At 33.4% G+C, this 22,203-nt stretch overlaps 1 protein-coding gene across 1 annotated transcript; it reads left to right on the top strand.

The window, feature by feature from the left end:
• Positions 894–22,203, top strand: LOC109827946 ((S)-coclaurine N-methyltransferase-like). Its single transcript, XM_020394977.1, has 8 exons — positions 894–948; positions 4,664–4,772; positions 19,647–19,871; positions 20,334–20,433; positions 20,505–20,615; positions 20,916–20,999; positions 21,303–21,361; positions 21,871–22,203. The coding sequence occupies exons 2-8, from the start codon at positions 4,675–4,677 to the stop codon at positions 22,061–22,063; spliced, it is 870 nt and encodes a 289-aa protein (XP_020250566.1). The 5' UTR covers positions 894–948; positions 4,664–4,674; the 3' UTR covers positions 22,064–22,203.

Below are 22,203 nucleotides of genomic sequence, written 5' to 3'. Positions count from 1 at the left end.
TAGAATCTAACACAAAAAAAATAAGAAATGTCTAACAAATAAGTTTTCCTTTTTTTATTCCAACTAAGTACAAGAAAAGTGTATACATTGGTTTCCCACCATATTTTATGTGTGAACCAAACTCAAACAATTTATTTTCTTGGAAAAATTTAGAAAATTTAAAATTTAGGTTTCTTTACATGGAATTGTGCTTCCCAATACATAAGAAACAAACCAAACAGCCCCTTTAAGGGCTAATGGATCATAATCCCTTTCTTATTTTGCCGCCTCATAACATTTTTTCTTAAAATATATGATAATACTAATAGAACTAATGTAATATATTTTTACATAATGTAGTATGTTGTATTTTACTGTGCATTTATTATAATAGAACATTTTATAATAATATATTATATTAATTTAATTTATTAAATTATGTAAAATATAATATATTATAACAGAATACTATATAATACGTTGTAATAATTAATATAATATATTTGAACATAATATATTATATAATAGTATAATATGTTATATTATTGAATAGTATATTGTAGTTAATATGATAAATAACAATGATTCTAATATTATCCAAAGAGTGGTGTTAGGCGCACACCACCCACCACAACCCCAACCACACTCCCCCCTCTCATTGCTACAGTAAACCGGGCCCCACATGGGGTTTTAAAATTTTTAAAATCTCATGTGGGGCCCGGTTTACTGTAGCAATGAGAGGGGGGAGTGTGGTTGGGGTTGTGGTGGGTGGTGTGCCTCTAACATTATTTCAATAGAAATATAGAGAATCTATATGCCTCCTCAAATATTTTTAATGATTTTCAAAAGCAAAAACGTAATTCACTCGGGTAGTCTATCCACAACAAGTAAAATTACAGGGGTCTATTCCCGTCGGCTACCTCCCCTCAGCTGACCTCCAGCTCCAAACCCTCATCCGATTCAAGCAATGTAAGTGCCCCCCCGCAAGATTCTGTTTCGATCTGTGAATTTCAATCCAAGCGTTGAATTGAGAAATGGGTTGGTCTTAGATTTCCCTGTGGTGGTTGAAATCATTTGGTTTGGTGGTATGTACGCGGTAGCTCATCAAATTGGGAAGCGGATTGTTCAGAGATTTTGAAGTTTGCTTTCAAACCAATAAATGTGCATGAGGGTTTGAAAGTTGTGAAATCTCTATCAACAGTACATTGCTGGGCAATTTGGTAGTTATCGGGTTTCTGAATCCCAACCTGAAGTGCGTTGTTATCAGATTGTATTCACCTAGTATTTAGCGTTCTGATTGCATGTAATAGGCAGTATGTCGGCACGGTTAAGTATAGAGCTTATTTATTAGCGTGCAAATTCTGAATCTGTGAATTTTTTTATTTCCGCATAAGATGAACAAGAAGGTTTTTTTCTTAAAAGAGTAAAATGTAGAGAAACACGTTCTTCTAATTTATTTTCGTGGTCATAGATGTGGAGATTGAAATCTTGTGATAGGAGTCTGTGGATAGGACGTCAAAGGTATCTATATCTATTTAGTGCCCAATTGGGTGGAAGGAGGAATGACTTTTGGTAGCACTAGAAGCGAGGTTTGGACCAACATAATTCATTTCAGTTCTTGCCAAAAGTCCATTCTTCCGAATTTCCAATGGTTGGACACTGTCCCCATATCTACTAGGTAGCTCTCCTAGTATTAGCTTATAACTACAGGGTCCTGGCCGAATATTTCTATCTCATCTCTGAGCAGTACCCGGCCCCCAGTTCTTCTCATAGTATTGCATTTCATAAAAATTACATTTAAGATGATGTTGAATTTGTAAATCTCGACACCCACGTTCAACTGACAAATTGGTTGCACTCAGATTTTGCTGTAAATCTGCCTCTTTTCTATTTGGTCCTCGTAAATTTTATCAAAGTAGCAAAGCTTCTTGCTTTGTCAAACTAACTAAGTTGTTAGTTGTTACTTGAAGATTCTTGTTTTGTTACATGAACTGAGCCTTAGGAATGCATTTGAACATTAGTCTAATGCTAGACTGAAGGTATTCACAATGTTCAATCCAAGTCGTAACCTTTTGGAGTTAGCAGAAAAACATATATATATAATGTCTATAGTCATCTAGAAAATGACTCAGTATGAAACATCTCAGCTCAACAATCTTCAAATAGACACATGAGCTCTTCAAACCTAAAATGAGTTTAATTCTAAAGTTTCCAAACCGCTATATGGATGATGCTACCATGAGATTCACATTCCTTTAAATGCCTAGATGATTGGAAGTTTATGATTCTTGCTCTAATTTCATCCTATCAACCTTCAACCTATTTATCAAGTCTTTATCAGGATTTCAAAACAGTATGTATCAGTCTCATTACCTCACCTCCTTAACTCTTCGTCCTAAACTTTAAGCAGTTCCTTGGATCTATTACTCTATCATTTTACTAAAACTGCTTTAGCTTGAACCAGTACACCATCTATATTGTTTTAGTGCATGAAGTCCTGAGTCAAAAGGCAGATGCAATATATTTTACTTGGTGACGAGGAGGTAAGAGGCATTGTCAATTTTCATTTTATTAATCATTCTCTTGATGTGAAAATGCACCATCACTATTTCCTTTTGTGTGGAACATACATTTTAACATTTTTGGTCAGAATCATTGGCTACCTAATTTGAGAACTTAAAATGTAGAGATGGTTATCTTAGAAATGGATGAAATAATTTTTTTTAGGCTTTGTGCGGATACCATGTTGCTTTCCTTGTTGTGTTTCTGTGTAAAAAAACACCATGGTGTTGTGTTTTTCCCTTAAAGTGTTTTCAAAACACCATGTTGAGTGTTTTTGTTCAGCACTAGCTTGACCGTTACAACATTAGTATTAAACACATTATTAATATATTATATAATGTATTATAATATTATATTATAATTTAATGTGTTATATTATATTATAATTATATCATATTATTTTCAGATAATAATATATTTATATTATATCAATTTTTTATTGTATATATTATGTATCATTTTTAAAATAAATTATTTATTTTAATATATATATATCTATTATTAATATAATATAATATTATTAAAAGTGTTAATATTATGTTATTACTAGTATATCATTATTATTTATAAATATTCTAATGTTAAAATATATTAATATTTCTAATATGTTAGAGTTTAATTAATAATACTTTAATAATATATTAACATTTATGATATAAATAAAATATTATTATAATATAAATATATTATTTTTTACATTAATAATTTGTTAGGCATAAATTATTTTGTATCAAAAAATTATTTACTTTATAATATATTATATATTTATTATTTATTATTTATTATATTAATATTTATATTATTATACTATATTTCTATGCAATATATTATTATAAATATTATTATTTCTATTGTTGTTTTATATTAAAAAGTGACTATTATATAATATTTTATAACTATTAAATTATTAACATTTATTTATTAAAAATTTAAGAATATTATAATGATTATTATTTATAAATATTCTAATGTTAAAATATATTATAGTTTCTAATGTGTTAGAGTTTATTAAAAATACTTTTAATAATATATTAACAATTTATGATATAAATAAATATTATTATAATATGAATATATTATCTTTACATTAATATTTGTTAGCAATAAATTATTTTAGTATCCAAAAATTAGTTTACTTTATAATATATTATATTATTTATTATTTATATTTATTATATTAATATTTTATATATTATACTGTATTTACTATGCAATATATTTATTATAATATTATTATTCTATTGTTGTTTTATTATTAAAAAAGTTACTATTATATAATATTTTATAATATTAACTTTATTAACTTATTTATTACAAAATTTGAGAATATTATAATGATTATAATATTGTGTAGTATATTATTATATCATTATTATGTTATTATTTATTATCAATAATTTTTATTATTTTTTATTAGTTTATTTATATTTATTATTATTTATTATTGTACAATACATTATCAATATATTAAATACTAGTATTTAATATGTTATACTACTATTATATAAGATATTTTAATTATTATATTTTTATAGCATTTAATAAATATTACTAATATATTAGATTAACTATAATATAGTATAGTATAATATAATATAATATAATAAGCATGTTGATAATAACTATATATTAATTACATTTAATATATTATGATATATATTATATTAACACCTCCTCAGACTCAGAACCAAAATAGCAAACTTAAAACACCTAAAAAGTGTTTTTAAAATAAGTGTTGTGTTTTTAGTTAGAGGATGATTTAGCTCAAAAAACACCATCGTTTCCTAACATATGGTGTTTTGTTTTTGGCAAAAACGCTATGAAAACAAGAAAAACACCATGGTATCCAAACACATTGTGTTTTGTCCTGGCTCTGATTGTTTAAGTGACTATGTTACATGTATTCTCTTTCTGCATAGTTCTGACAATTCCTTCTTTCCAGCACTTCACCATATTTCCTTGGTATTGTAGGTTATATATAAAGAGAGAGATTCTTTCCTAAGGAGGTGTACACTTATGCTATTATTATTTGGAGAAGTTCATAAAAGTTTATTTGTGTTCTCACCTACAATAATGATAGTGTAACTCTAACCCTCTGCCTTTTGCTGTTCCCCCCTTTCAGCTCTTGAAGATATGCCTATAGCTATTGAAACTGATAAAGCAAAAACCCAACATTATGAGCTGCCTACGTCATTTTTTAAACTGGTACTGGGAAAGCAGCTCAAATACAGGTTTGATAGCTCACAACATCTCAGACTAGAGTTTAGTATTTCATCTTCTTCAGAATATGCTTCTTTAAATATGTTCTGGTGTCTTTATGATCTGTTCTTTGAGTGTGCTTAACCAATTTTGCACATCCTACTGTCAGAAACAACAATTGTGCAACATAATGTATCCTTCAAATTGTTAGTGGAAGATTAGAAAAGCAATTTTTTTCTTGCATTTCTGATGAGTAGCTATCTTGGGAGGCATATCCCTGCAAATTTACAAATTTTGACACCATTTCTGTGGAAATCAATACATGAGTCATTTTAAACGGCAATAGCATATCTAGAACCTTATTACCCATATTTACACTTTCTATGCCTCACAACTTTATTCTTGCTTTTATACATCAATTACTATCTGATGCTTCTGAGCCACGATTCAGTTCCAGCTCCTCATTCTATTTCTATAACCTGAAATCCCAACTATAACTAAAATATAGTGTAACTTTTGCTTGCTCAATATCCTGCTCTTTCAGAGTTATTTATACTAGATATTTAAACAGATTTCATGCATACAAACTGAGTTAATTCTTTTTATGGTCACCAAAATGTTTTTTTTATTCTTTTATGTATAGGATAAGGATGGAACCTCTAGAAAGAGGCTTCAGCAACTGCCATTACTCAAAATGAGCTGGTTACAAAATTGCAGACCACACTCCCTGCCCTAGAGTGTGGTCTCTCAGATGATGATAGTATGTTCATCACAAACAACATGAACACATATATCGTTAATACAAACTCACACACTAAGAAAATTTTAAACTATTAACAGGAGCCTATATACAACAAAAAAATAACCATATCCCACATAGTTTGAAAACACAACAAAAGACCCCATCAGTACCCAAACTATGAACCTCAATCGATAACAATGGGACAATCAATCCCCCTTCCTGCTCTATCACACTGAGGATGTTGAGTAATAGACGCCACCATATAAATCCATGCTCCTCTAGCAGATTGATCGCAGTTTCTCTTGCTTCACCACCCGTTATCACATCATGAGCAAAGTCACCTGACCAAAAAGAAGCAAAATAAGTAATTTTCTTCCATACATCTAGAGAGGGAGTATATCTGTGCATGTAAATTCTTTTGTTTCTTTCTCCCGATATGCGCCAAATGAGAGCACATAGATGTCCCAATCACTTTTCTTATCTCGTTTCAATATGGTCTGTCTCCAATGAAATCAAAAGTCTAATAAATTATGAGGAAAACCAGACACCTGAAACTTATAGTGTAAGGAATTCCACAAAGACTGAACAAAACTACAATCAAAGAAATGATGAGAATAAGATTCATCTTCCCTCTCACATAGCACACGACAAAGCTCAACTTGAATATTTTTACGCAGGAGTCTTATCTTAATTTACCCGATAATGCAAGCCAAACCTAAACCTTGATCTTCAAAGGAGCCTTCACTTTCCATCGATCACAATAAGATCCACCAATAAATTTTAAAAAGTGTTTGTAGAAAAAATTCCTTTGGCATCCAACTCTCGTCTTCTACAATCTTGATCAGTAGAGCTATGAACAACCCCTTGAAGCAAATGTAACAATCTAAATATTGAAACACCAATTGACTGGTGAGTTGCCTTGAAAAATGTATATTCCATCTCCATCTCGTTCCCACATATAGCTTTTGAGTTTTAACAGTATAAAATGGTGAGGAAGTTCAATGAAAAAGGCTAAGAAAAGAAGAAGCTAAAGTGCTTATACGCCCATTTATTTAGCCAAAAAAAATTCACAATAAGATCCACCAATAAATTGTAAAAAGTGTTTGTAGAAAAAATTCTTTTGGCATCCAACTCCCGTCTTCTACAATCTTGATCAGTAGAGCTATGAACAACCCCTTGAAGCAAATGTAACAATCTAAATATTGAAACACCAATTGAGTGGTGAGTTGCCTTGAAAAATGTATATTCCATCTCCATCTTGTTCTCACATATGGCTTTTGAGTTTTAACAGTATAAAATGGTGAAGAAGTTAAATGAAAAAGGCTAGGAAAAGAAGCAGCTAAAGTGCTTATGCGCCCATTTATTTAGCCCAAAAAAAAAATTTCCTCCACCTCCGGATAAAGTTCTACACTTCCAAGTTGACAATCTACTTTCAATTAATAATAGTAGGAAAACCAATCTTCTTTATGCAGCTTAGTAGGTCTTAAAGGCACACCTAAATAGGTGATAGGGAATTCACCACTCACAGTTCATTATAATAGACAGACGCTGGTGCAAATCTGGATTATGTTCCAATGCAATTGGAACACTCTTAGAGAAGTTAATCTACAGTGCTGAAACCATTTCATATCGATATAAGTGCAGCTTCAAGACTCTTAACTGAATTTGATTGGTTACCAAAATGTTTGTTGGATTACAGTTTCTCTAGTTTCAAAGGAAAGTTTGTGTTCGAATAAATTTGTTGGCCTAGCTCAAAACGGTCTCTGAACATGTATCTTGGGACTAAACCCAAGATGTTGGATTTAAATCTAATTAAATCTATTTGTGGGCACATATGATTAATCTGTGTGTATTGCTATCCTTCAGGATAACCCACTAAAGTGATCAATCAATTTAGGTTAATGGGTATTTAAATATAATCATGGGGTTATATGTGCAGAGACCAGGTTATAATTATGATTTGATGAGGGGCTAAATTACAAATGTACAACATCTATAAATAAGGGGTTATGGTCCCTAATCTAGGGTTATATTCTCTAATTCTCTTCACCCCCATCTAGAGAGAAATTTGGCTAGAGAAACCCTAAGGTTAGAAGATCCAAAACACATCTCAAGTTTAATCTATGGATTCAGGTATAAGCTTCCGCTCTTTTCTTTTGATTCTTGTAAATCTCTTTGAATTAATCATGGTTTTTTGGTTTAGATCTCAAGTTTTTATAAGATCTAACAAGTGGTATCAGAGCCACCTTGATTTGTTCTAAGAGATTAAGATTAAAATTAGGATTTTTGGTCTTAATTGTTTTGGATTTAGCAGATGAACAGTAACGAAATTTTCGGATGAACAGTAACGTATTTTTTTGGATGAACACTAAATAAAAATTGTCGGTGAACAGTAAGATTTTTTCATTTTTTGGATTTTTCTTCGATTTTTCTTGCATCTGGATCAAGAAAACTCATTTTTTCGATTCTTGATCTGATTTTGAAATAAAAGCGAGAATTTTTTTGTATCTCTTGTTTGTTTGGTCGTCGGTTCCCGTGCTCCTCGCCGGCGAAGTGTCGTTGGCGGCCTCGCTCTCGACTCCGGCGGCGACGGCGGCGTTAGGAAACCCTAGGGTTTCGACCTTTGGGTGCGGGAACAATGGCGGCGACGGTTTCAGATTTAACCCTCTAAGGGTTCGTGCGTGAAAACGTGCGGGAATTAAGGAGGTGGTTACCTCAAATTTTGGCGAACTGAAAGCTTCAAACGAACTTCGCGTTCGTTCTCAAGTGAGCATCGCGCTCAAATCAAACGAACCTCGCGTTCGTTCTAAAGTGAGTATCGCGCTCAAATCAAACGAACCCCGCGTTCATTCTAAGGTGAGCCTCGCGCTCAGTTCTAAGGTGAGCCTCGCGCTCAGTTCTCAGGTGAGCCTCGCGCTCAATTTAATTCGAACCTCGCGTTCGTTTTTATTCAAACCTCGCGTTCATTTTTTAAACGAACCTCGCGTTCGTTCTCAAGTTGAACCCTGTGTTCATTTTCAGTCGAACCTTGCGTTCATTTTTTCAAACGAACCTCGCGTTCGTTCTCAAGTCGAACATCACGTTCATTTTCAGACGAACCTCGCGTTCGTACTTAGGTGAGTCTCGTACTCAATACAGACGAACCTCGCGTTCGAAGTCAAGCGAACTTCGTGTTCACTATAGGTGAGTCTCGTACTCAATACAGACGAACCTCGCGTTCGAAGTCAAGCGAACTTCGTGTTCACTATGCTTAAGCTTCGGCTTCTATATTATATTATGGGTCCACTTTGGTATGCTTAATTTATTCAATTAAGTTATGGGCCATATTTAAGCTATGGAAATTTAAATTAATTTGGTTTTTAATTAATTATTTAATTCAAATATTATGACACTAAGGTATTAAGGTTGTCTCTCACTCCAATTGATTAATTGAAACAAGAAGTTGGCAAAGTAACATCTCTTGTGTAGATTGTTCATGAGGAATGTGAGATGTTTGTGTGTATGCTTTCGTGTAAATATTTAATCGGCCCAAAGGAAGGTTAATATTTATTTAGACTGTATACACATCTGCGATGATAAGCGTGTGACAATTATAAGGTTTACATGTGAATAATGAATCGATCCAAAGATAGTTTCATTATTTGACATGAGTTATTGTCAATGTTTGATCATTGCAACAAGGTATCACTTACAAGTTAATATTACTGTTCAAAGACTTGATATTAATGTTGTGCCAGATATCTTGAATGGGATTCGTCATTATTTGAATTTTATTGATTACTAATTATGGTTATTGATATGAGCATTTTTTATTTTATTTCAGCTAATGCATCTGCTGCAATAATTTCTGCTAACATCAACTCAATTTCCATGTTAAATGGGACAAACTTTAAGGTTTGGAAAGAGAACATATTAATTGTTCTTGGTTGCATGGATCTAGACCTTGCATTAAGAATTGAACAACCTCAACCTCTCAATGCGGATAGCACTCCTGATGCAAAGAAGGAGTATGAGAAGTGGAAGCATTCAAATCGCATGAGTCTTATGATCATTAAGCGCGACGTTCCGGAAGCCTTCAGGGGCATAGAATCCGAATGGATTACTAAGGCTAAAGATTTCCTTGCCGAAATTGAGAAGCGTTTTGCGAAAAACGATAAGGTAGAAACAAGCACGCTCTTAGCTCGCTTGATTTCAATGAAGTATAAGGGCAAAGAAAATATCAGAGAGTACATTATGAAAATATCTCATATTGCTTCAAAGCTTAAGGCACTTAAACTCGATCTTTGTGATGAGTTATTGGTGCATCTGGTTTTGTTGTCTCTTCCTGCACAATTCAATCAGTTTAAGGTCAGTTATAACTGTCAAAAGGAGAAATGGACTCTAAATGAGCTCATTTCATACTGTGTGCAAGAAGAAGACATGTTGAAGCAAGATAAGACAGAAAGTGCTCATTTGGCCTATGCCTCTAAGGATAAAAGCAAGAAAATGAAGAATGATAATGAAGCTGCTAAGGGTCCAGTTGAGAAGAAACAACATAAGGATAATCAGGGTTGTTTCTTCTGTAACAAGTCTGGACACGTAAAGAAGGATTGTACAAAATATCACGCCTGGCGTGCTAATAAGGGTACATTCCTTACTTTGGTCTGTTCTGAGGTTAATTTAGCTTCAGTACCTAGAAACACTTGGTGGTTAGACTCTGGTGCTACTACTCACATAAGTGTTTCTATGCAGGGTTGCCTGAGCTACCGAAAGCCAAGTGATGTTGAAAGACACATCTTTATGGGCGACGGACAATCGGTAGATGTGGAAGCAATTGGGCACTTTAGGTTGTTGTTAGGAACTGGTTCTTATTTGGATTTGAAAGATACTTTTGTAGTACTGTCTTTTAGACGGAATTTAATTTCTGTTTCTGTATTGGACAAATCTGTAGGGTCCTATTTTGCTTATGTATACCAAGTGTAGGATCGTGACCCTTAAGAATAGAGTGCGCTCTTATAAAAATCTGCGGAAGCTTTACATTTAAACACTAGAAGGTGAGTTTGCAAAGTAGATTATAAATTGCAAAGAAAGAATGGCAATCTCAGAAAATAAACATCACAAACACAAGCATGTATACTGGTTCCACCTCCCCGGTGTACATCCAGTCCCCAAGCAAATCCCGCTTGAGAGTTTCCACTATGATTTTGAAACCTTACAAAATCAAAAGCAAACCTGACCAATTTGCAAGACCATGCAAATTGCAACACTAATTGACAAGACCATGACAATTGCCACCCAATCTCTAAACCAAGAGATCAACCCTCTCAAACCCGAGAGAAATCTTTTTTGAAGCAAGAACACAATTGATCCTATAAGCCTTGAATGTGTAGTGAAATGCTGTAGTGACTTAGGATTCTTTTAACTCTCTGAATATTGCCTATACAATCTCTAAGAATGATTGAAACCAAGGCAATATCAAAAACTCTCTTTTTCTAAACACTTAGCATGAAAATCTGGAAAATTAGAGAGTGAATATGCACAAAATGTTTGATCTTGCAAGTGCAAAACTTGGTTGAATACGCACAAAATGTTTGATCTTGCAAGTGCAAAACTTAGTTGTTGTTTTCTGATGTTTAAACCTATTTATAGCCTCTGAAATGACATAATTTTAAACCCAATTAACGTCCACAAAACGGCTATAAACAGTCACTTATTTAAAACCTAAAATCTAAAAAAACGAGACCTACAACTTTGATCTTTTGAGTTTTTCCAGATTCTAATTGTTAAGGGGTGTAAATGAAATGTTTTAAGACTCACCCAATATTTATAAACTCTAATGGCTAACATAGGGGATTTCTATTGTTAACCAACACACTAAGCATGTGTTAGTGTGTTCTAACACTATGTGTGTGCATGTGTGTGAGTGATCAAGGCTTGTACAAATTTCTAAGCAAAGAAAATATAAAATTACATTTTGACAATAAAGTATATCTTCTTCTTTGCTTCATTTTGCCTTGAACTCATCTATGTCTTGAGTATCTCTTTGAATATAATTGTTGATATAGCTCTGATACTGCAAAACAAATGTTAGCACATAATACACACAACATATAATATTTGTTATCATCAAAACAAACTAATCTTGGGGTCAAGATTCCTAACATTCTCCCCCTTTTTGATGATGACAAATATATGTTATTAAGATATAAAATTTTTAATCCCCCTGCATAAAATCGTTAAATAAAATCTTTTACTCCCCCTGCATCAAAGCATTAGTAAAAAATTTAAAATTTTCTATTATATAACTCCCCCTTTGTCATTAGCAAAAAGAAATAAACATAATTCTAGTTAAAATTTTCTTTTCCCGGATACCTTAATAAAAATATTAAGCACTTTGGTACCATTTTATATTATATCATTAGGATTAGCCCTTAGGAATCCAAATCCACTTAGAATTTGGTTTCCATTTATTAACATAAGTGTAATTCTTTGAATTGCAAACTTCATACATATAAGATGAAATATAATCATTCCTATCATGAATATTCAAATTCTTAGGAATCCATATATACTTATTTTGTTTAGCATGAATATTCGGAATCCATATATACTTATTTTTTTTAGCATGAATATTCTTATTATTATTCTTCAAAACATAATCATTCTTTGTAAAATACTTAGGAACAAATCCAATGCCAAAATGATTGTTTGAAGATTTTTGAAATGAGAGCAAATTATTCAAATTCTCTTTACTTTTATTGAATTTAATAACATTCAAACATATATCATCATATTTTAATTTAATAGAAGAAATATCTTTATCTAAAACATTAATGCGAATTTTTAAATCATTGCATTCTGATTTTAGATAAACATTCTCATTAGTCAAAATATGATTTTCTTTAAGCAAGGATTTATTTTCCTCTTTCAATTCAATTACTTGAGAATTAGAAATAGTAGAAGAATTAAAATCAGAAATTTCTTCAAGTAATCTTTTATTTTCATCTTTAAGAAAATTATGTGAAGCATTTAATCTCAAAAATGTTTCATATAATTCATTGAAAGCATCTAATAATTCTTCATTATTGTATACCTCATCTTCTTGTGCCATGAAGCACATGTGAGCGGATTCTTTTTTTTTTGTTCTTTCATTTTGAATAACTCAAACCATTCGGTATATGGAGTGGTTGGCTTTGTGAATTCGGTCTCTACAATGTTCCAAAGGTCGTAGCCAAGAGATTGGAGGTAGATCTTCATCCGATACTTCCAATAGTTGTAGTTCGTGCCATCGAATAGAGGTGGTCGCTGTGTGGAATATCCCTCTTTGAATTGTGATGTATTTGTTGATGCCATCTTTCACCTTGCTCTGATACCAATTGTAGGGTCCTGTTTTGCTTATGTATACCAAGTGTAGGATCGTGACCCTTAAGAATAGAGTGCGCTCTTATAAAAATCTGCGGAAGCTTTACACTTAAACACTAAAAGGTGAGTTTGCAAAGTAGATTATAAATTGCAAACTCACCTTCTAGTGTTTAAGTGTAAAGCTTCCGCAGATTTTTATAAGAGCGCACTCTATTCTTAAGGGTCACGATCCTACACTTGGTATACATAAGCAAAACAGGACCCTACAATTGGTATCAGAGCAAGGTGAAAGATGGCATCAACAAATACATCACAATTCAAAGAAGGTCATTCTACAAATCGTCCACCAATGTTCGATGGATTGAACTACAACTATTGGAAGTGCCGAATGAAGATTTACCTTCAATCAATTGGCTATCTCTTCACCCTCCAAATTTGGAGGGTCAAATTTGGAGATCTCCAAATTTAGAGAGTGGTTGGAGAGGTTCCACTCTCCAAATTTAGAGATTTTGTCTTTTTAGTGGCCGGTTGGAGATGGCCTAAATGTTGGGATGTCTTCGAAATCTCATACTTGATTTGACTTGTTGTATGTTATATATCCAATACTGTATATTCTAATAAAAAAAATATTGAGAGGGATAAATGCTATTTACCCTCGTTTTAAATGGTAGGGATGGCTTTGAAATCTCATACTTGTGATTGGCATGACTATATTAAATCTGGAAGATCGTAATCTCTAGGGATATTTTATTTAGACCTAGTTATTTCACAGTGGTAATTTCTGAATTCTTAATTTAGGCATTGTTTTGCCAAATTACCCGTGATTTTACATTAGGTTGGAATTTTAAATCCAAAATTTTCCTCAAGGACTGGTTTCTAAGTGTAGGATCTGAAATAGATACACTAGAACACTAGAAGAGGGGTGAATAGTGTTCTTTTAAAATATATGCAAAGTAGATTATAAATTGCAAAGAAAAATGGCAATCTCAGAAATTCACAATCACAAACACAAAGTTTTATACTGGTTCCACCAACCCGGTGTACATCCAGTCCCCAAGCAAATCCCGCTTGAGATTTCCACTATGATTTTGAAACCTTACAAAATCAAAAGCAAACCTGACCAATTTGCAAGACCATGCAAATTGCAACACCAATTGACAAGACCATGCCAATTGCCACCCAATCTCTAAACCAAGAGATCAACCCTCTCAAACCCGAGAGAAATCCTTTTTGAAGCAAGAACACAATTGATCCTATAAGCCTTGAATGTGTAGTGAAGTGCTGCAGTGGCTTAGGATTCTTTTAACTCTCTGAATATTGCCTATACAATCTCTAAGAATGATTGAAACCAAGGCAATATCAGAAACTCTCTTTTTCTAAACACTTAGCATGAAAATCTGGAAAATTAGAGAGTGAAATATGCACAAATGTTTGATCTTGCAAGTGCAAAACTTAGTTGTTGTTTTCTGATGTTTAAACCTATTTATAGCCTCTGAAATGACATAATTTTAAACCCAATTAACGTCCACAAAACGGCTATAAACAGTCACTTATTTAAAACCTGAAATCTGAAAAAACTGCATCTGTAGTCGACTACAAGTCATAGTAGTCGACTACACTGAGTAGTAGTCGACTACAAGTCATAGTAGTCGACTACAAGTCATAGTAGTCGACTACTCTGAGTCTAAACAGACTAGATTCTAGAATTTTTCTGTTTAGTATTTTGACTGTAACTTTCTCATCCGATATCGGAATGAGGTGATTTAAGATTCGTTGGAAAGCTCTTGAAGAGACCTACAACTTTTATCTTTTGAGTTTTTCCAGATTCTAATTGTTATGGGGTATAAATAAAATATTTTAAGACTCACTCAATATATATAAACTCTAATGGCTAACATAGGGGATTTCTATTGTTAACCAACACACTAAGCATGTGTTAGTGTGTTCTAACACTATGTGTGTGCATGTGTGTGAGTGATCAAGGCTTGTACAAATTTCTAAGCAAAGAAAATATAAAATTACATTTTGACAATAAAGTATATCTTCTTCTTTGCTTCATTTTGCCTTGAACTCATCTATGTCTTGAGTATCTCTTTGAATATAATTATTGATATAGCTCTGATACTGCAAAACAAATGTTAGCACATAATATACACAACATATGATATTTGTTATCATCAAAACAAACTAATCTCGGGGTCAAGATTCCTAACAAAATCAGGTTATTCTTGTTCATTTGAAAACAGGCAATTCAGTTTATCTTTTAATTCAAATGTTGTGGGAACCGGTTACTTGAGTACTTATGACAACCTATATTTCCTTGATACAATTGCTTCTTATAATGAATTCTTGCATGTGGAATCACGTGGTACTAAGCGTAAATTAAATAAGGAAAATTCAGCGATATTATGGCATAAGCGCTTGGGTCATATCTCAAAAGGTAGAGTTGAGCGTCTTGTGTCTGATGGCATTTTGGATTTCCTTGATTTTTCGGATTTCGACGTATGTGTTGAATGTATCAAGGAAAAACATACCAAAGTTAAGAGATTAGGTGCCAACAGATCTTCGGATGTCTTAGAATTGATACATACGGATATTTGTGGGTCATTCCCTACGGAATCCTGGAATGGTCAATAATATTTTATATCATTCATAGACGATTACTCACGTTATAGGTACCTATATCTTATTCGTGAAAAATCTGAGTCTCTGGACATGTTCAAAGCCTATAAAGTTGAAGTTAAGAATCAACTCAACAGAAGAATTAAAACCGTTAGATCTGATCGTGGTGGTGAGTACTACGGCAGATATGATGGTTCAAGTGAACAACGTCCAGGACCATTTGCTAAATACCTAGAGGAATGTGGTATCGTCCCACAATACACCATGCCGGGTTCACCTAACATGAATGGTGTAGCTGAAAGACAAAACAGGACTCTTAAAGATATGGTAAGAAGTATGATCTCTCATTCTTCTTTACCATAGTCACTCTGGGGAGAAACACTTAAGACAGCAGCTTACATTCTAAATAGAGTACCAAGTAAAGCAGTTGCTAAAACATCTTATGAGCTTTGGACTAGTCGAAAGCCCAGTTTAAAGCATTTACATATTTAGGGATGTCCAGCTGAGACAATGCCTTATAGGCCAAATAAAAAATAAACTGGACTCCAAAACAGTTAGCAGTTACTTTATTGGGTACTCTGAACGCTCTAGGAGCTATAAGTTTTATGATCCCACACTAAGAAATATTTTTGAGACGGGAATAGCAACATTCTTTAAGGATGTTGAGTTTGGGGGGAGAAATAAGGTTAGAGACATTAGTTTTGAGGAGGAATTGGCTTCAGATCCAATCTATACAGTTACTTTTGACAATATTCAGGTTCTTATACCTGTTGCTTAAGAAGTAAATCTGAAACCTCAAGATGACAATGTTAAACAACTCCTTGTTTTAGAAGAACAAACTCAACAACCTCAAGAACCAGTGTCATTAAGGAGATCCACGAGAGAAAGGAGAAATGATATTTCGGATGATTATATTATATTTCTTCAAGAACATGAGGAAAGTAGTGGAATGTTGAAAGATGATCCTATCAACTTCTCTCAGGCCATGAAAAGTTCTAACTCTTAACAGTGGATTGATGCCATAAATGAAGAGTACAAGTCTATGCAAGACAATAAGGTTTGGAAACTTGTCCCATTGCCAGAAGATGCAAAACCAATTGGTTGTAAATGGATTTTTAAAACCAAGCGGGATGCAAATGGTAATGTGGAGAGGTATAAGACACGTCTTGTGGCTAAAGGCTATACTCAAAAGGAAGGCATTGATTATACAGAGACTTTCTCTCCAGTTTCATCGAAAGACTCTTTCAGAACAATCATGGCACTTGTTGTTCATTATGATCTTGAGTTACATCAGATGGATGTTAAGACTGTATTTCTCAATGGAGACATTGATGAGATGATTTATATGGTGCAACCAGAAAACTATGTCAGGAGACCTAAAGAATATGGTCTGCAAATTAAGAAAATCCATCTATGGACTCAAGCAAACTCCTCGTAAATGGTATCATAAGTTTTAACAAATAATTATCTCGTTCGGTTTTGAGATGAACATTGTTGATGACTGTGTATATCACAAGTTCAGTGGGAGTAAGTATATCTTTCTGGTTCTGTATGTCGATAACATATTGCTTGCCACTAATGATATAGGCATGCTGTACGAAACCAAAAAATTTCTATCAAAGAATTTTGAGATGAAAGATCTTGGGGACGCATCTTTTATATTATGAATCCAGATACATCGAGATCGCTCTCGGGGTATTCTTGGATTATCACAAAAGAGCTATATCGATAAGGTACTTAAAAGGTTTGACATGCAAGACTACAGACCAGGAGACACCCATGTGGCTAAAGGAGACAAATTTAGTCTCAATCAGTGCCCTAAAGGTAATCTTAAAATTCAGGAAATGCAGAAGATTCCTTATGCTTCGGCTGTAGGAAGTCTAATGTATGCTCAGGTATGTACGCGTCCGGATATTGCGTACATTGTTGGGATGTTAGGCAAATACTTAAGCAACCCTGGTATGGATCATTAGATAGCAGTCAAAAGGGTTATGAGGTATTTTCAGAAAATAAAAGATTATATGCTCACATACAGAAAATCAGAACACCTGGAGGTCATTGGGTACTCTGATTCTGATTTTGCTGGATGCCAAGATAGCAGAAAGTCTACATCAGGCTACATTTATATGTTAGTAGGAGGAGCTATATCAGAGAAAAGTGTTAAACAGACACTCATAGCTTCCTCCACTATGGCAGCAGAATTTGTAGCTTGCTATGAGGCATCCAATCAGGGAATATGGCTGTGAAATTTTGTCACGGGACTGCGCATTTTGAAAAATATGAAAAGACCACTAAGGTTATATTGTGACAATAAATCTGCAGTAATGTATTCCAATAACAACAGGAACTCAACTAAGTCAAAACATATTGACATTAAGTTCCTAGTTGTGAAAGAAATGGTACAGAGTGGACGGATATCCATAGAGCATATTGGGACAAACTCCATGATAGTTGATCCTCTTACTAAGAGATTGCCACCTAAGGTCTTTCATGAGCACACTGCTCATATGGGTGTGGTGTTATTTGAGGATATCATGATTTAGTGGGAGTTTGTAATTTTTGGGCTTTATGTTTGGTTGTATTGTCTGATCAGAATAAAGTATTCAGTTAAGACACTCTGTTACATTATGTTTGGTTTTAACCTTACTAAATGAGGACCAGTTGAAAATAGACATGTACTGATCACATTGCATGTAATTTTCATGCTGCATATCCATGATTGATCTATGTCGTTTGATTGTGTTGGTATATGTGACCATTGATGGGTCGAGTCACGATAAATGTGACGAAGGCCGCTTTGATCCTATATTGATATAGTCAATGGACGAGATTGTTCGGAAATACCTTTTCAGTGATAGCAATTTTGAGCTCATAAGGTTATACACAAAATTAAATCTCTTTGTGGGCACATATGATTAATCTGTGTATATTGCTATCCTTCAGGATAACCCACTAAAGTGATCAATCAATTTGGGTTAATGAGTATTTAAATATAATTATGGGGTTATATGTGCAGATACCAGGTTGTAATTATGATTTGATAAGGGACCAAATTGTAAATGTACAACATCTATAAATAAGGAGTTATGGTCCCTAATCTAGGGTTATAATCTCTAATTCTCTTCACCCCCATCTAGAGAGAAATTTGGCTAGAGAAACCCTAAGGTTAGAAGATCCAAACCCCCATCTAGAGAGAAATTTGGCTAGAGAAACCCTAAGGTTAGAAGATCCAAAACCTATCTCAAGTTTAATCTATGGATTCAGGTATAGTGGCTAGAGAAACCCTAAGGTTAGAAGATCCAAAACCTATCTCAAGTTTAATCTATGGATTCAGGTATAGCTTCCGCTCTTTTCTTTTGATTCTTGTAAATCTCTTTGAATTAATCATGGCTTTTTGGTTTAGATCTCAAGTTTTTATAAGATCTAACAAGATGGTTGCCAAATAGGCTATGGTTTCATTTTTGTAGTGTACCTTCCAAATTCCACCATACCCTGGCTTTAAAATTGAAACCTGATTACCAAATTAGCTTTAAGTAATATAAAACTGAAAAGAAGTGTTTATTATGTTCCTTCCTAATTGAAAAACCTTTTTTACCCTGTTTTAAGTTTTGTATCAAATGAAAAATGAATTAGATTGCACAGCACTTCATTGGCTTAGGCACATTACTTAGATGAGTACATAAATGCTACATGCCTCACATGCGGTATAATGGCATCGATGCCACTCTGACATGCTTAATAATGATTTCATTTTATATATGACCACTTTAAAATATATCCATAGAGAAGTCAAGTGGATCAACCTTTTGACTGTGATGGCTTGCCAGCTCTGTAGGGGCTACAAGTAATACCTAGTGATCCCAAGTCCTGACATGATACTAAAAAAGAAAACAATATAAATATATAAGTAAAATCAAGTTGCATAATCTAACATGTCAACAAATATTGGAATGAATTTCATGAAATGCCAAATCATTGACATCCTATATGTTCAAAAGACGAAGCATTTTTTAAAGAAGTGAAACTTGTTATATAATTTAGAATCTGGCAATTCCTAATAACCTGTACAGGTTCTCTTCATTTTACACTTCTCATATTGCTCTACTACTTATTAAATTTTGCATGCCCACATTATGTACTCATCTTGTTCTGGTCGACATCTTATATTCATAATGCTGAACTGTATTTTAAATATTTGCAGCTGCTGTTACTTCCCAGACAAGTCAACCACATTAGATGATGCTGAGAATGCAATGTTGGAGCTGTATTGTGAGAGAGCACAAGTAAAAGATGGACAATCAATCCTTGATGTGGGGTGTGGCTGGGGTTCCCTTAGTGTATACATGGCACAAAAATACAAAAATTGCAGCATTACAGGGATATGCAATTCAACAACACAAAAAGCTTTTATAGAGGAGCAATGCAGGTAATAGAGAGATCAGGGGGTATAGCACGTGTATGCAGGCTAAAGATTTGATTTCACTGATTGGTTATGTATTTGATTGATTAATTTTATGTGAACATGACTTAGGTATGGGGACAGAGAATTTTTGGTCTCTTTAAGTTTATCCTTTTAAGAATCAGGACCTTAATCTTATTTATTAGACCAATGCTTATTTACTTACTGATGTCTAAACATTTAATATTTAAAGAATGTGACATTATCATCTTTATTTAAACATTTTATACTATTACTTAGGTTTAGGAAGTCGTGCTGTGAATATTACCTGAAGTTGGCCATATATAATCTTTCAAAGCAATGGCTATTTTACCATTATGTTAAATTGATTAAACTTTTCTTGCATTCAAATCATATTAGTTGCCTTTTTTATTTAACACTAACACAAATTGAATTTTTGAAGCTAATCATGTTAATATCGTACCACAGGGATCTTCAACTATCAAATGTAAAAATCATTGTAGCAGATATCAGTAAGTTCGAAATGGAGGCTTCATTTGACCGAATTATATCTATAGAGATGTTTGAGGTGTGTAATTTTTGCTACTTCTTATTAGTTTTATATAAAGCTCAGGTCTCTAACCCTATCATATTATTCAGCACATGAAGAACTATAAGGTACTTCTCAAGAAGATATCCATGTGGATGAAGCAGGATAGTCTCCTATTCGTTCATTACTTCTGCCACAAAGTATTTGCCTACCATTTTGAGGTACCTTTTTTCTCACTTTTTCTGTATAAAAGGTGCACTAATTTTGCTTCTTTTTTATGGAATAAGTTTTCGCAATGACTACATAAAAACTGATTACAAATGTTCTTATGGAGAAATATTTCGTCTATAATTCTTCTTCAATACCGGTAGAAGAAGTATCCATTTCTTCTGACATCTCAGTTCTATTTAAAATTCTAAGTATGGCATGTACTTTCTAATACCATATCCATTTTATGACATCAAGGATTTGCTTCTCATGAATTATGTTTCTTAATGTTTCTTTGGCTATCTCATATCTAGGATATAAACGATGATGACTGGATTACTAGATACTTCTTCAGTGGAGGAACAATGCCTTCTGCAAACCTACTGCTCTATTTCCAGGTGATTTGAGACTATATTGGACTTCAGAAAAAAAAAATCATTTTGGATCTGATCTTTTATAGATTTGCTAATGAGAATAAACAAATTTTTTCTCCTCTGAGTTTCGACTTATTTTCAATGAGCTTCATCACTGCCCAGATCTATTAGCATGCTAGACTCTTAATCTAAATGTCTGCAAACCACCAACTAGCATTGTCACAAACTAATGTTTCATACATGCAAGTGTAACATATGATGGACATAATTTGAATGGCTTGATGGTCTCCGTAATTTAATTTACTGAAGTTTTATACAATTCTGCAGAATGATGTTTCTGTGGTCAACCACTGGCTTGTTAATGGGATGCATTACTCCAGGACAAGGTATGCAAATCTGAGCTTTTAGTAACAGCAGGCTTTCAATTTTTCATTGTAGTGGTGCAAAGTTCGTTGGAGATACTGAACATACACAATTAATTCGAAAGGAAGTTTAGGCATTTCAAGACATCAATGACCATCTTATGTCAAATATAAGTCGTGTATATACAAAAAAATTCTTATATCATGTCAGATTTAATAAAACAATCGGATATGTTTATTTGTGGATAGATTCCCTGTACTATCGCCCAAGTGTAGGTAGACCTCCTGCTGTTCTATTGTTTCAGATAGACCCCTTGAGTGAAATCTTTTTGACAATTTTACCCTCAATGAAAAGAAAATCATTTTTTGGGAAATCGACTTCCTGAAGTTAAAAGACCCAAAAAAAAACACTCGAGGATTCTATATGCAGTTAGGGGATATTACAGTGGGGCAATCTGCAATTAACCCTTCTTGTAATGATAATACTATTGTTAGCTCCGAATTGATTTGAGGTGCGAAATTATTTCATGCAGTGAAGAGTGGCTCAAAAGAATGGATCAAAATGCAGCTTCAATTCGACCAATCATGGAATCAACTTATGGAAAGGATTCAGCAACCAAATGGACTGCTTACTGGAGAACATTCTTCATTTCGGTTGCAGAGCTCTTCGGATATAGCAATGGTGAAGAATGGATGGTTGCACATTTTCTTTTCAAAAAGAATTAGTCAATGAACAAATTATCAAAGGAAAATTGATAAAGACCAATCCTGCAATATTAGTGTTTTTGTAATCTGAGATTAGAACTGGGGCCTGCCTGATTCTGTAATTTGTTGTCGGGAGTAATGAAATGGTATTCAATGCTAGA

Source organism: Asparagus officinalis, chromosome 1 (genome assembly GCF_001876935.1).
Source record: "Asparagus officinalis chromosome 1, Aspof.V1, whole genome shotgun sequence".
Classification (NCBI taxonomy): domain Eukaryota; kingdom Viridiplantae; phylum Streptophyta; class Magnoliopsida; order Asparagales; family Asparagaceae; genus Asparagus; species Asparagus officinalis.
The sequence above is the reverse complement of the archived record's forward strand: the minus strand, read 5'-3'. Positions and strand labels throughout refer to the sequence as shown.

What these genes read in the sequence shown, in the direction of transcription:
- LOC109827946 (XM_020394977.1), top strand. Translation starts at nt 4,675, where the DNA reads ATGCCTATAGCTATTGAAACTGATAAAGCAAAAACCCAACATTATGAG. An exon ending in TATTTGCCTACCATTTTGAG is followed by an intron (nt 20,616 to 20,915) that starts GTACCTTTTTTC and finishes TCTCATATCTAG; the next exon opens with GATATAAACGATGATGACTG. An exon ending in ACCTACTGCTCTATTTCCAG is followed by an intron (nt 21,000 to 21,302) that starts GTGATTTGAGAC and finishes ACAATTCTGCAG; the next exon opens with AATGATGTTTCTGTGGTCAA.